At 36.5% G+C, this 14,485-nt stretch overlaps 1 protein-coding gene across 1 annotated transcript in view; it reads right to left on the reverse strand.

The window, feature by feature from the left end:
• Positions 1-173: 173 nt before the first annotated feature.
• LOC124534550 (sodium channel protein para) overlaps positions 174-14,485 on the reverse strand; it is a 68,004-nt gene continuing 53,692 nt past the window's right edge. Inside the window, 19 exon segments of the mRNA XM_047110447.1 lie at positions 174-2,995; positions 2,998-3,574; positions 3,658-3,861; positions 3,943-4,247; positions 4,322-4,592; positions 4,679-4,924; positions 5,011-5,205; positions 5,391-5,513; positions 6,505-6,627; positions 7,896-8,069; positions 8,154-8,419; positions 8,516-8,657; positions 8,758-8,873; positions 8,944-9,066; positions 10,001-10,205; positions 10,317-10,504; positions 11,812-11,974; positions 13,102-13,275; positions 13,346-13,623. Of these exon segments, the coding sequence (XP_046966403.1) occupies positions 2,673-2,995; positions 2,998-3,574; positions 3,658-3,861; positions 3,943-4,247; positions 4,322-4,592; positions 4,679-4,924; positions 5,011-5,205; positions 5,391-5,513; positions 6,505-6,627; positions 7,896-8,069; positions 8,154-8,419; positions 8,516-8,657; positions 8,758-8,873; positions 8,944-9,066; positions 10,001-10,205; positions 10,317-10,504; positions 11,812-11,974; positions 13,102-13,275; positions 13,346-13,623 (4,196 nt within the window). The 3' untranslated portion in view covers positions 174-2,672.

Below are 14,485 nucleotides of genomic sequence, written 5' to 3' on the forward strand. Positions count from 1 at the left end.
ATTGTAGTCGGTTAAAAGGTCCAAAATATTATATGAATCCTCAATTTCACTTATTACATTCTATCTTCATTCAATTGCTATCATGTGTACATACAGATCCTATAAAGTGTAAGAAGTGGTTACTGTTCTGGGAACAAAGCTCTTATGTGATTATAAATAAATTAAACAATCAATTAAAGCAGTCAAGTTCTATATTTATCGTTTACTTAATTTATTTTGTACAAACTTCAACAATATATATAATAAATATTCAATTAAATCTCTATCATTCAGCAAACTGAACTCACTTTTTGTCATAAGTTTAGTCAAAGAAATAATACAATGATATTGTAACTTATTGTCTAAACTTAATTAAACACAACTTTTTTGTGCCAATATGCCTAATAGTAGATAAAATATTTGGTTTTACCAAAACAATAACTTCATAATCAGAAATCAACATATAAATTTTTCGAGCGTCACGGAGCGGTTCAAACTGCGACTGAGATTTGAGCCATTCGCCAGATGAACTGTTCAGTCATTTATTTTCATCTAACAAATTATTTCTACTCTACAATAATGTTTTTGACAAAAGGTTAATTCGTAGGTATCTATCTCACGAAAGCGGATATTTATAATAAATAAACTACTTACAGATATCTAGCGATCATCGTTTTGATATACATATTGATATAATCTTCTTACGGATTACTATTGTGTTCAGCAACACGTGAAACTGGATAATATCACGTTAATATCACGTTCGAATGTAAACTTTGAAATGAAATTATTTTAAATGGATGAACCGTTCCTTGGCGCTATGCTACCGTCAGCTTGAACGAGTAAGGTCGGAACTCGAATGGCAATGTCAAGTGTCACGGGTAACTGAAATAACCAAGTCAAGGGTTTCGCTCGGGCGGCGTGGTGCGTGCGCTCGCGACGGGGAAGCTCGCTGGCCCATGCACCGCGCGCTGGTAACTCTTTATAAAAGTATCTACGTATTTATTATCTGTAATCGTAATTATTATTATTGCAAAATAGGTGCAAAACGTTAAGCGTCTCATCTTAGTTTACAAATACACCGACTCTTAAAACTTTGCAACGTTTAGATTGTCTTGCACTTCCAAAAATTTCACATTTTATAAAAACGAATTGAAAAACAACCGACACACAACTATTCAGTGACATGATCCATAATATAAAAGCGAATTCGACCACACTTTAACGTTATTGCTTCAAGCGTATTACGTATCGCTGCGCGAGTCGCTGATATCGAGAGTAACACGACAAAGTATGTGTTGCGACGTGCGTTTCGGGCTCCTCCCGGCTATAAGCTCTGAGTATGTACAGAGAAGTAGAAAATGGACCACTCCCAAAGGTAATATACAAAATTTAATGATTAATAAATTTTCTTGTGCTAGAATAGACAATACTGACGGAGCACAATTTCAACCAGTAGAGACGCGTCACTTGGAGCTATCGACGCTGCGGTCGGTTATAGCTCTGTCATCTTCACAATTGCGCTACTTCCATTATCTAGAGAGATGTCAATCGAAAAATAAAAATATTTTAATAATATCTACCTTACTCGGTAAGGGACGTTCGATCTCTTAGGTATTTAATAATATTTCTTATTGCTAATTTCATGCTTTTCGAATAGCCCATTCGGTTCGCTCAAGTGGGATTACATATACGGTAATGCACCTACCATGCGATAGATTGTTACAATATTGTAGTCGACATTGTTAAAAATGAGGTGCGAGATAGCTTTAAATATAATAGAAGCAGTGCCAGCCTGCTGGCAGCGACAGAGACGGGGGCGGGCGGCGGGGTCGCGCGCGGGGAAGACGCGCGACCGCCCGCCGCCGCAGCTAATGTAATTCAGGGGAAGGAAATTACATTAACTACGAGAAGGTGCGCATTACGTAAAATGGCTCGATTCCTATGATGCGTACTGAATTAGGACGGAAGTGAACTCTGGTACCAATTTCACGGTTGATTAGCTAAGCTTACACAGACATATTTGCAAAAACTGCCTTAACCCTTTTAACTTCGAGTCGACCGACCTCGATTAAAAGACGATCTTGTTTCAGTATAGTAAGAAGCATACAAATTGGAACTATTCAAATTTATTATGGACATAATTGATATGAATGGGCGAAGCCATTGCTTTCTTAAGCGTTTAGGTATTTAATACAATTACGCTAGCGTTCAAACGCAGTAGACGAATTTGTAATAAAATAACAGTGTCATACATGTGTCGATGTTGTAACATTAAATTATATGTAATTGAATTGAGTAGTTGAGTGCGCCGTCTGTCCGCCGTCAGCAGCGCGCAGCGCGACTCACCGGCGGAGACGACCGAGTGAAGCATTACTACGCAAACGTCACTCCGCGTCGCTCTCCGGCACTAACACATTGTGGCTGTTGGACACCATTTTGGGGAAGAAAAATGATATCCCACAGCCGTTTACATTTAGACAATCTTATCTTCGTAGCGTTCTGCTTTATGAACATTTACACAGAAAAAGTGTCAATCGTCAAATACAAAAATAAGCATTTAATGTTTTCTCAACTTTATCCGATATCTTATAATACTAGTGACAAATAAACGGCGTGCTCGCTAAAAAGACTTCCTCCAAATGATACACGGTTCCTCTTCGAGAACGGGATTAACGCGTCAAAGTAAATCACTAAAAGATATACTCGGTAAATGCGAACATCGGTCGCAAAACAAATCGTCTCGCAAGCTTCGGCCACACGAATATAAAACACTCCGATGAACGCTCACGTCTCCACACGCGCAAGGCTATCGTCCGCGAGAGGGCGCGGGCGCACCAACTCGCGTCGCTTCGCTCGCCCGCCGACACTACATATTCGAAACATCTAGCGTAAAAAAGAATTAAGTGCGCTTGGGTGGGCTCAAGAGCTCGGGCAGCGGTGCGGGCAGCGGCAGCGGCGCCTCGTCGACGAGCGCGGGCAGCAGCGCGAGCGCCAGCGCGGGTCAGACGGGCGCGGGCGGCGGCGCGGGTTCCGGCGGGCGCGGCGCCGCCCCCGCTGCCTGCAGCACCACGCGGTGCGCGCCGCCCGCGCCCGCGTCCAGCAGCACGGCCGTGGGGGCGCCTTCCGCCTCCGTACCGCTCGCGCCGCCACCTTCCGCGCCCGACGCGGAGCCGCCACCTGGCGACTGCGCTCTTCGATGCCGCCGCCACGCGTGCTGAATCAACCGCGCGCAGTACTCTTCACGCTGTCTCCATAGAGTTGACGACACAGGCTCGTAGCCCACTTCGTCGGGCCGTCCCACATCGACCGGTTCCTCGATGGGGTTGCCCTTTCTCGCAAAGAAGTCCTTCGTGAGCGCATCTAAGATGTCGACGCAGAACATCATGTCACCGCGACATATAGGTATGTCCATGGATATAATTTTGTATTTGTTAGGTTTGTGGATTTGTAAAGGCGGCTCGAGAACGTCCAAGAAATCAGATAGTTGATCGTATCTGATGTACTGTGTTCCTTCGGGATCAAATCGCTGCCATATCTCGTAGTACATGTCATAGTCATCGTCAGTTAGGCCTTCCTGTACGTCTTCGGTTGCCTGAAAATTTATAACACATTACGTTTTATCAGAATACATTAATCTTGTTTGCAAGTTTCCACAACATTATATCGTAAATTTACCTGAGAATAGTTTTCGAGAATAACGGCAATGTACATGTTAATGACGATGAGGAAAGAGATCACTAGATATGAGAGTAAGTAGGTAATGCCTATCGTCGCAGAGCCACAGTTGCCAGGCGATCCGCGTTCGTTGTCCGGCAAATCACACTCTTCCTCATTTATGATTCCGTCTAATACACCATCCCAACCCGCCGATGTAGACATCTATAAAAATCGTGTTGTACTCGCTGTGTTACATATTTAAAAAAATAGGTACAATAAAAATGTAACCATAGTAAATAATACCTGAAATAGTAGAATCATACTTTGCACGAAAGTTTTGAAGTTGTACACATCATCTAGGCCTCCTTTGTCTTTAACGTGCATGAAAAATGACATTCCGAATATAGCGAAGATAAACATTACAAGGAACAGCAGCAGACAAATGTTAAAGAGAGCTGGCAGTGACATGGCCAGAGCGAACAGTAATGTTCGAATGCCCTTTGCACCTTTAACGAGTCGAAGTACTCTACCAACTTTTGCCACTCTTACGACTCTGAGTAAAGTCGGTGAAACAAAGTACTTCTCTATGATATCGCTCAACACCAAGCCTGAAGATAAAAAGTTTTTAGTGGTTGCATTATTCGATTATGATGTAATAAAAACTGATCAAAGTAATACTTACTAAGAATAGAAAACATTACAACGACAAAATCAAATAGATTCCATGGTTCTACAAAGTAATGGTATCGCAGGGCGAAGATTTTGAGTAAGCACTCTGAACTAAATATTACGATGAATATCATATTAAGGTAGTCCAATACAGCACTAAATGTTTCTGATTGTTGATAATGATCGAGGGTCATAGTTAACATATTAAGGCCAATAAACAACATAATGATCATGTCAAATTTCTTATCTGTTACTATCTCAAATACAATTGCTTGCGGCCGCCACTGAAACAAATAAATACAGGTATAGTATATGGTACGTTTATTATAATAGTAAAAATTAAAGATAAAAGATAAATATAAATACTCACCCTTGGTCTGGGAATTGCTTTAAGGGGCTTTTTCGATCCCATTTTCTTCATGGCGTTATAATACTTTTTCTGATCTTCTGTCATAAACATTTCAAGACTGCCTCCTGCTTTCTTCTTTTGTTCATTGAAATTATCAATGATCACACCAATGAATAGGTTAAGAGTGAAGAAAGAGCCGAAAATAATGAAGAATACAAAATACAAATACATGTATATGTTGGTTTCTCGAATCGGCTGACGACCAACCTGAAATAATTTATTTAAAATAAGTATTAATATTCAAAACATGCAATGTTTACAGGATCGTCGACTGAATTTATAACTAGTAATACCTCTCGTGAATCGATAGCGTCATTCATGATTTGTATCCAACCTTTGAAAGTAGCAACTTGAAACAGGCATAAATAAGCCTTGCCAACATGGTCAAAATTCATTGGAGAGTTTTCCCAGGTGTAGTTTTCTAAGATGCAGGCATTTCTGTCAGGGATGATTTCATGGCTTAGGGTTGTGTGGTTCATGTCGACGCACTGTAATGAAATAAAATTTGAATTGAAGAACGGCAACATTGTTTTTCGATTTTATATATATGGTATTTGTAAAACACGACTCAAAAACTACATCATTTACGAAATTCTTTGTATATGTAGCAGTATGAAATTACGTCGTTAGCAACTACGATTAATTATATGCTATAAATATGTTTTAAACTGGCCTTAAAATATTTTCCAGCGAAGAGTTGTACACCCATAATAGCAAAGATAAGCCAGAATATCAGACACACGAGTAGCACGTTGAAGATGGATGGGATCGCTTGCACCAGAGCATTCACTACCACCTAGAATTAAACAGTAGTCATAATTTTCGTAACGTTCTTTAACAATCATATTCAGTATTAAATAAAGAAAAAAACGCTTTTAAAGGGATTAATGGATAAATAGTTGCAATTAGTACAATATTTTTCGAGTATTATCTGGCCGTGTAGCATTTTGCCAGTTAACGTATATACGTTATTTAATTATTGAATACAACGTTGCATCTTATACAACTATTCATTACATACCACTCTTCACACCGTTACAAGAAACTCGCTATTAGTCTTTGAAACGAAACGTAGAGAAACAAACCAATAAATCTCATGAAAAATTTAAGTTTTTACAAAAAGTGGTTTCTAAATTTGTTTTTATATGTATATCTGAACAATGAAATCAAAATCAAATTATTTATAATTACAACAAAACATGCAGAACAAGCATTTATGTGTAACAACAACAAACTACATGCAGCTATTAAACAAGAAGCTCTCTTACCAATTGAAATGAAAATAAATCCAATAAATACGGGAATGGAACTAAGATCTATCGCATGCGCGCTGGATATTCTTCAATAATTCTTGCCATTGATGAAAGAAGTTAATCTAAGGTGCATAATCTAAAATACATTCCAAATATCTAAGGACAAATCTCTAAGCTAAAAATACAAAAGTAATCGAAGAGAAAAAATAGACCAAAACATGATAGTGATATACTTTGACGACTTAAAACCGACAGCATTTAAAGAGGATGTGACGAGTCATGATGATACTAAGCCATTCAAGGGTGCCATCGAAGACTTCAAAAATGATTTAATAATAATCAATATTCGACAAATGCCAATGAGTTGGTTGCGTTTGAAGTTTCAAAATGATGTTGATTGAGTGGATGTACTACGTTTATATATTTTTGTGATTATGGTTCTGTATTGATGTGTTGGTGTCGAACGAATTGTGTAGTGATAGATGGTTAGTTAATAAAGAAAAGAGGTAGAGCTCGCGAGGCAGAGGTACGTACCCTCATGCCCTGCATGCGGCTCATAGCCCTGAGCGGTCGAAGGGCTCGAAGCGTTCTCATCGTTTTGAACGCCTGAATGCCACCGGCGCCACAAAGCGCCGCTACGAAGTTTATAAGCGAGACCTGATAAAATCAATAGTAGCACTTTGAGAACACACAATATCAACACGTAAAGTTTACATACTCCAAGGTACCTAGGGTAAAATATGGGAATGACTAAGTAGTGAAGTTTGATATATCTATGATTCAGATATGAAGACTTACAACCCCAACGTCAAATTGATAGGACACTATAATGTCGTGAAGATAATATGTCTATCACATTCGAACCTGCTGAGAACAAAGGGTAGCAATAAAAATAAATTAATAAGGTCGGATACGTAGGTAAAGGTTTTATTAACATTCAAGAAATATACAAAGCTTGAGAAACCAAAGAAATAAATTAACATTTCCTGGATCTCTCATAATTTTTGCATCGACAATTAAGGCACATGTTTATTTTTTCAAAGAAGTGGATCAAAATATTCAAGACACAGACAGCACACAACAAAGGAGATGTACCATTTTTATGTATAACATTAATTAAATGATATATTCAATTAAATGATTATTTAACATTCTCAAAAACGGCACAGTTGAGGCTTAAGGAAAAATTAAATAACCGTGATCATGCATATTAAGAGATCTTTGTATTTAACATAAGGTTGTAATAGGTATTTAGTACTTATTTCGAGGGTAAGACATGAAAGCAAATCCACAAACACAACAAGACGACATCGAGAGCTGGTAACAGCGGGACCGGTCTTGGCCTTCACTGTGTTAGACATCGAACAGTCAAAGCTCACGCTTTTATGTCGCGCTGCCTGCATCATGTAAGGCTATCACTTTTCTAACAAATGTACTAAATTGCCAGCTTGGCAGGCAACACGACGTAACCATCTGCTGAGCGATCAACCAGCCAGTGTTGACTGCGCGCTCTACTCACGCGCATGCCCTCCCATCTGGAAACTGCGCGGAGGGGCCGCAGAGCACGCAAAGTGCGCATCGAACGGAATGCTGGGATGTCATCCGCACCCGCCATCACGGCTCCGTGGTTTACGAGTGACAACTAACGATACCACTTGTCATTCATATAATATTAATTATTATAAAACAATTGGAACATTTAAATATAACTTTACTTATATTTTATACATTTTTTTACTTAATAGCAAAAAATATTTAGATTTAATTCTTATGTATTTGTTATACGAGTATTCTTGATTTGTAACCTAGCCTTAATAACTGCCAATACCTATCGTATAAACATATATCCATATTTTAAAAACATGTAGCTATACCAAAATAACCCCTAAAAAATTAAGTTAAATAAATGAACAATTGTCGTTTACCATAACAATGATGAAATCGAGCCAACACCAGGCGTTCGTGAAATATTTCTGGAATCCAAGGGCGAGCCACTTAATCAACATCTCGATGAAAAATATAACGGTAAAGATTCGGTCCATATAATAGAGGATATCTTGAAGTATCGGTCGATGCGGTAAATGGACATCTTCTAGAGCCTGTAAAGTATTAAAATTTCTCATTAAATATGACAACTGTAATGTAATATTATGTAAACATATTATTTGAGAAAATTAACTAACCAAAGCCAAACTACTGAGTAAAATCATAGTTATCACAGCCGTTTCGAAGTATGTATTTTCAATAAGTCGGAAGGTTTTCAGTCTCAGCATGGCCCATCCTTGCCAAAATGGTGACTCATCATCTCCAGCCAAAAACGGGAAGCGTTGATAACAAGGTTCTGGACAGCAGTCTGCTGGAGAGTCTTCAAGTATTCCATCACCTTCTACGGCTTTTATGTCCAATTTAGCCAGATCTATTTGTCCAGCCTCTTCTTCCGGTATCATTTCTGTAACGCAAATAAGATAGATATTTGTAATACATTTACGTACATAATTATCCGAGCTCTAAAGGTAGAGGTCATATTTATATTCATATATATTACCTTCCTCCAGCCCCAATTCTTCTTTACTGGCGTCTTTTTTCTCTTCGCCATCGATCGTATCTGCTGAACCTTTGTGACTTTCATCTTTAAAGGATCTTATTTTGTGGCTTCCATATGATTTCTGACTTATAGTATCATCGTCCTGAAAATATAACCCAAATTATATATATACCACGTATAGTATGTACTTATATGTATAGTTAAATATAACATTAATCAGTTTTCCAGTAAACATTTCTCACCTGAATGGGGTATCCGTGATGGTTAAGATCACAATTAATTCTATTGTCCGTATGGTTATCCGTTATTGCGTTGATATTATTCATTAGTATTTTACCTTTCTTGTACTTATTGTCACCTAGAAAAAAAATGTATCATTAGCATTCTATATAAATTATAGGTTTTCACATTTCTTAATTATTATTTACCTGGTATTGTAAATTCCATTCCGTCACCGATTGCTACTTCTACTTGGTCTTTTAGTTTCTTATCTTTATACAGTACTCCGTCATCGAGGTCGGCACCTAATTCGAGCTCGTTGTCCACGCGTTCTGAGGAGACACAGCGGCCGCATAAAGCCGCCTTTAAGCCTACATGTCGCGCGTCATTTGTCCACCGTGCGCAGGCGCAGCACCCAAGCATAGAAATCAGACCAGGCGAGTAACTTAGTAATATTTTTCGAAAAATATAAGTTAATGAAACTTTCATTAAAAAAAATATCTTGAAACGATTTATGGTGATGGTTCAAATCATATTATATCAAAGCATATTAAATTATTGAACTCACAAAAATAAAATCAATAAAATGTTTAGTGAATTATTTAGTATTTGGGAGTGATTTCCACACATATGACGATATAGCTGTAATCAACTCAATACTTATAATATCAACACATGACTTCCATCTACATGCAAAACACAGAAAAGCGTATGAAATGTTATAGGGTACGACAATTAAAGCCAAAAATGTACTTACGATAAACTTAGACCACAACACTCAGAAACTTGATCGAATAAAAATGAAAAACACAATGAGAACAAGATCGTATACAATCAAACTAATTCACGAAGGTCTGGAGCTCTACACTTGAATGCTATAGGGGACAAGCAACGCACAGTGTACAAAAAGTATACAATAGAGGATACACACATGTCATGCTCTATACACGATCGATTGTTTTATTCACTTTTTTTTATTGTCAAATCATGCTACTTATGAGTACGAAAAATGAAACCTTATCGACTTTTTTATTATTCTATAAGGCATATTAGTTTAGCTATTTACATGTTCTTGAAAATGAGCATCAGTTATAAAATATTTAAATAGAGATTTTATTTCAACAACAACGTTAGCGAAGCTGTTTAAGGGTGTAAAATCTTATCGCAATTATATTTACTTATTATATTTCAAAATCGTATTTCGAATTGTTACATTGACAAACAACAACATGCCACAACATAATTTTAGAATGTAACACATCTTACCGGGAGCGTGTATGGCTATTTGGTTTGTGAGTTTATTTTTCACCAACTTCAAGAAGTCCGCTGCGTTCTTTTTAACCCAATCTATGAACCTCGATATTCTGTTGAATGCTTCGGCTATTTTGTTGGTGTCTTGATCGGCCGTTGGTGACGATAAGTTCGATGATCCAAAATTTGACAGTAACAAGGCCAAGAAGAGGTTGAGAACCTAGTAGATTATATATTTAGAATATGTATTGTCAATTTTCATAAATGAATGATCTTGCAAAGACAAGTATATAAATTTTTTGGCAATAAATAATAGTATCAAAATACTGACCACAAGATTGCCAATGACAACAGTAGCCAAGAAAAATGGTATGCAGGACACGTCTCCGACGAGCATACAATCCCACATGCTTTCTATCCATTCTCCACATAGTACTCGAAAGACTATCATGAAACTGTGCATGAAGTCGGTGAAGTTCCAACGTGGAAGATCTCCGTCCGGAAAACGGTCTACATAGTCTGTGCACATACAGTGAAAATAATGATTTAGTAACTAGCTGTGGTATCGGATAAGCTTGGAACATTATAAAGTTATTTCGTAAAGGATGGTCCTTTATTAATTACTAAAATAAATAAAATCTGTTATGTTTATATTCATATGCTTCTGGCGTAAAGTTAAATCAGTTTATACTTCATTTAATTTTTTTTAGATTAAGATTTCATGAAATATTTGTAAAGGCATAAAAAAAGAATATAAGTTATAATATATATTGGCTTGTTAGCAGAGATTTCGTGTTTTGACATTTATATTATATTAATTAATTAAAAAAATTAAAAAGATTAACTTTTTGCCGAGACAAAATGTCTTGACTTACTTCATTTAAATATGAATAAATTTTAATATTAGTTTTTAATTTAAGATATTCGCAAAAATAAAGTTAATAAAATATCCAGTGATAAATACTTAATGTAGATAGTTTAATTAATTTAAATGTCATGATTTGCACACCATTGTTACAATGAAATTGTACCACAACTCGAAATCTCTGTTTATGCAGTGATTATAGTGTAAGGAGTAATAGAAGTAAAGAACAACCATGCATTAACAATTTGCAAGGTTTTTTACTAAACCCATAATATGTTTGCTGAAGATAATTAACTTCTAGCAAATACATGCAAATAGACAAATTCTACTCAGCTGTTTGTTATTTTATAGATTGAGGTGTAATTAGGATACTATAATATATTGCTTGATGGCTTTGATTGAAATTGAAGAAATTAGATGCAGATAATAGATATAACTGGCTAAAGTTGAGAATATCAGAAAAGCTGGCAATGAATGTCTCACAAGTGAGGCGCCTTTGTTGGGGGCTTTCAGACTTAATACAATATACTTGAAAGTAAATAAAAGCTCACTTGGAAAGATAACACCGATTCTTGCCAATCACCTAACAAGATGAGCACAAGAGTGTGACGCACATCAACACAATAGTTACAATTAACTGTGACCGGAGCCCGAATTAAAGTGTGGAGTCGAACATGTCACCAGAGACATACGTACCAAATTCTATGACGCAATCCACACTTTAACAAATAACTTGATTCTCAATGAATCTACTTCAACATAGATAGCAACTATTATGTCCACAATATCTAGTCTTGCAAATACACAAATGGAACACTTCTAACTCTAAATGATAATATAATTGTCACTCATGTATTCTACAGTATTGAAGTAGATTCATTGGCAAGTCCAGCGGGCATTCACGTCACTAACGTTTAACATACACCAACGAACATGCAAGACTCCCACCAATTCGACTTACCAACATAATTTTTCCCGAATAGTTGCATACCCATCACGGCAAATATGAAAATAATGATGCACAATACGAAGGTCAGGTTGCCCAAGGCACCCATCGTCCTACCCATTATAGAGATGAGTAAATTAAGTGTCGGCCATGACTTTGCCAATTTGAATACTCGAAGCTGCAAGTACAAATTGTGAAACAAGGCGTCACACAAGCTCGCTTACCGGCGCTTCACCTATGCTACTGCGGCACCTTTCTGAAGACCGACAATCGTTCAAATAGTTCCGAAATCTAACTACCTCGTGGTTTTCGTTTCCGAAATTATTTGAGCAATTCTAGGTCAATTAAACTAGGGTTAGCAAATGTGTGCTTGAGTAACCTATCAAAAATGTGCGTTGAATTATTTCTGTATGAGTGGGATATATGTTATTCTATATTCTATTATTTCTATGACTTTGTTATGTGAGAGCTTTTCGATTTATAAGTTATTGCATATCATTGCGTGACTCGATATTTTCTTCAGAGTCACATAAATGTTCTCTTAAGCCTAATGTTACTGACATAGATCCCATCAGTTGTCGACCTGATGTATCGAAATACCCTCGGGAAGCGAAGCTGCATGTTACTTCTATATTACTTGATGCAAAGCTTAACTTATAATCACAAGCTGCGTGGAATAGCTTTATAACGTGTCTCATCTCAGGCCCATTCGTGTGATGGAGCCACATTCCGTGTTATAAAGCCACTGCGGGGACCGAATGGTCCCGTATGATATTAATGGTTAATCAAGCCCTGTGTGAAAATACTGGGGAGTGTGAAGCTGAATAATCAATAATCAAGCCTAAATTCTTTAGAGATGCTAAATTGTTTTTTAAGAGAACCTGTATAGTTTTTCCCAAATAACTGCATTCCCATCACCGCAAATATGAATATAATGATGCAAAGTACAAAGGTCAAGTTCCCTAAAGCTCCCACTGTCCTACCCATTATGGATATAATAAGGTTTAGCGCCGGCCAAGACTTAGCCAGTTTAAATACACGCAGCTGAAAATATTTCATTACACATAAATACATATATGTTATCATACTGGTGTGTGATGCATGTGGATACTGTGACTATAAAAAGTAACGTACTTACATATATTTCTTTAAAATAAGTTTAGAGTACTTGGTATCGCTGTAATTTTAATACTTTTTGTTTTTGGTTTAATACTATTGTGTTGTAGTATTATTTGTATGATTATATTTACCGTTTAAAATTTAATAGTAATTAAATATCACTAGGTCAGTTAAAATAGAACTTACCAAACGAAATGAACGTAACACAGACAAACCCTGTACACCTTCCAGACCCAATTCTAATAATGATAAGGCCACGATGATGAAATCAAAAACGTTCCAACCTTCTTGAAAATAAAATTTCGGGCTCATAGCTATTAACTTTAACATGGCTTCTATACCAAAGGTAGCGGTGAAAAACTGAAAGAAATATTATCTTGTAATAATTTCATTTGAATGTTATACATTTGACGTTGCTTAGAAAACTTACATAGTTGCCACTTTTCAGCGCTTTTTCCATATCTCTGTCCATATCATGATGGTCCAAGGCCATGAACAAAGTGTTGACCACAATACATAGCGTGATGAACAGTTCTACGAATGGGTCGAATACAAGAAGAGCCACGTATTTTTGGAACTCCAACCATAACCAACAGCAGTCCCATACACAAAAGAAGTCTATTCCTTTCATTAAGCACCCAAGGAGTCTTTGTTTTAAGGTGGGTCCATCCTCATCGTCTTCAGCTGTTGGGAAGTAGTACACTGACACTGTTGTGTCGCGTTACCGTAGAGCGTGTGTTTTGTGTATTGAAGAGAGAGAGAGAGAGAAATATATTGTTAGTATTCGCTCATTATTTTTATACTTTAACCAATAACAGCCCATTCATTTACAGGACTTGACATGTCGCAGATAAAATGGATGTTGAAGGGCCAATATCTTAAAATTTTTTAGACATCAATATTCATATTTTTTGAATTTTGTTGGCTGTCATTTATCGGACGACATATTGTTTTGACATTTTTAGATTTCCATATCTCAATAATAATGTCATATAAGGATACTCAACGAATACTGGTGCTCGGTACTGTGCTCACACCATAAACCACGTCGAAAGCGGTCCGCACGATTCAACTAGAGGCTTGTCACAAACTTGCATCAAAGCTTACTTTAGCTTATCTACATGAGGGCGATGTTGCGTCATTATTGCATTTCTAGTCTAATTTAAATTTTAAGGGTCAAAAAATATGAATATCGTGATTTTTTAATACAATCTAAGTGATATAAAGTACCTATACTTATACTACGAAGATTTGCTGGAAATTAGATTAATTTATGACTAAAAGTAAATTTGAAGCATTAATAATAATAATTGCAACAAAAGCAACATGCATATTGTAGTTTTTGATATAAAGTTCTATATTAGTAGTAAAAAAAAGTAAAAATAATTGTGCAACTGATTTATAGATTATGAAAATATCTAATTGGTTTTTTAAATCAATAACAACTACTTTTTTATTAACTTAGGTTTTAACTGCAGAATGTGTTTCTAAATCTTTATACTTTTATTTAACACAAAAGTATTACATTGTAATAGTAGTATTTTCTAAATTAATCTTGATATTGTTATTT

The sequence above is a fragment of the Vanessa cardui genome, chromosome 13, assembly GCF_905220365.1.
Source record: "Vanessa cardui chromosome 13, ilVanCard2.1, whole genome shotgun sequence".
NCBI lineage: Eukaryota > Metazoa > Arthropoda > Insecta > Lepidoptera > Nymphalidae > Vanessa > Vanessa cardui.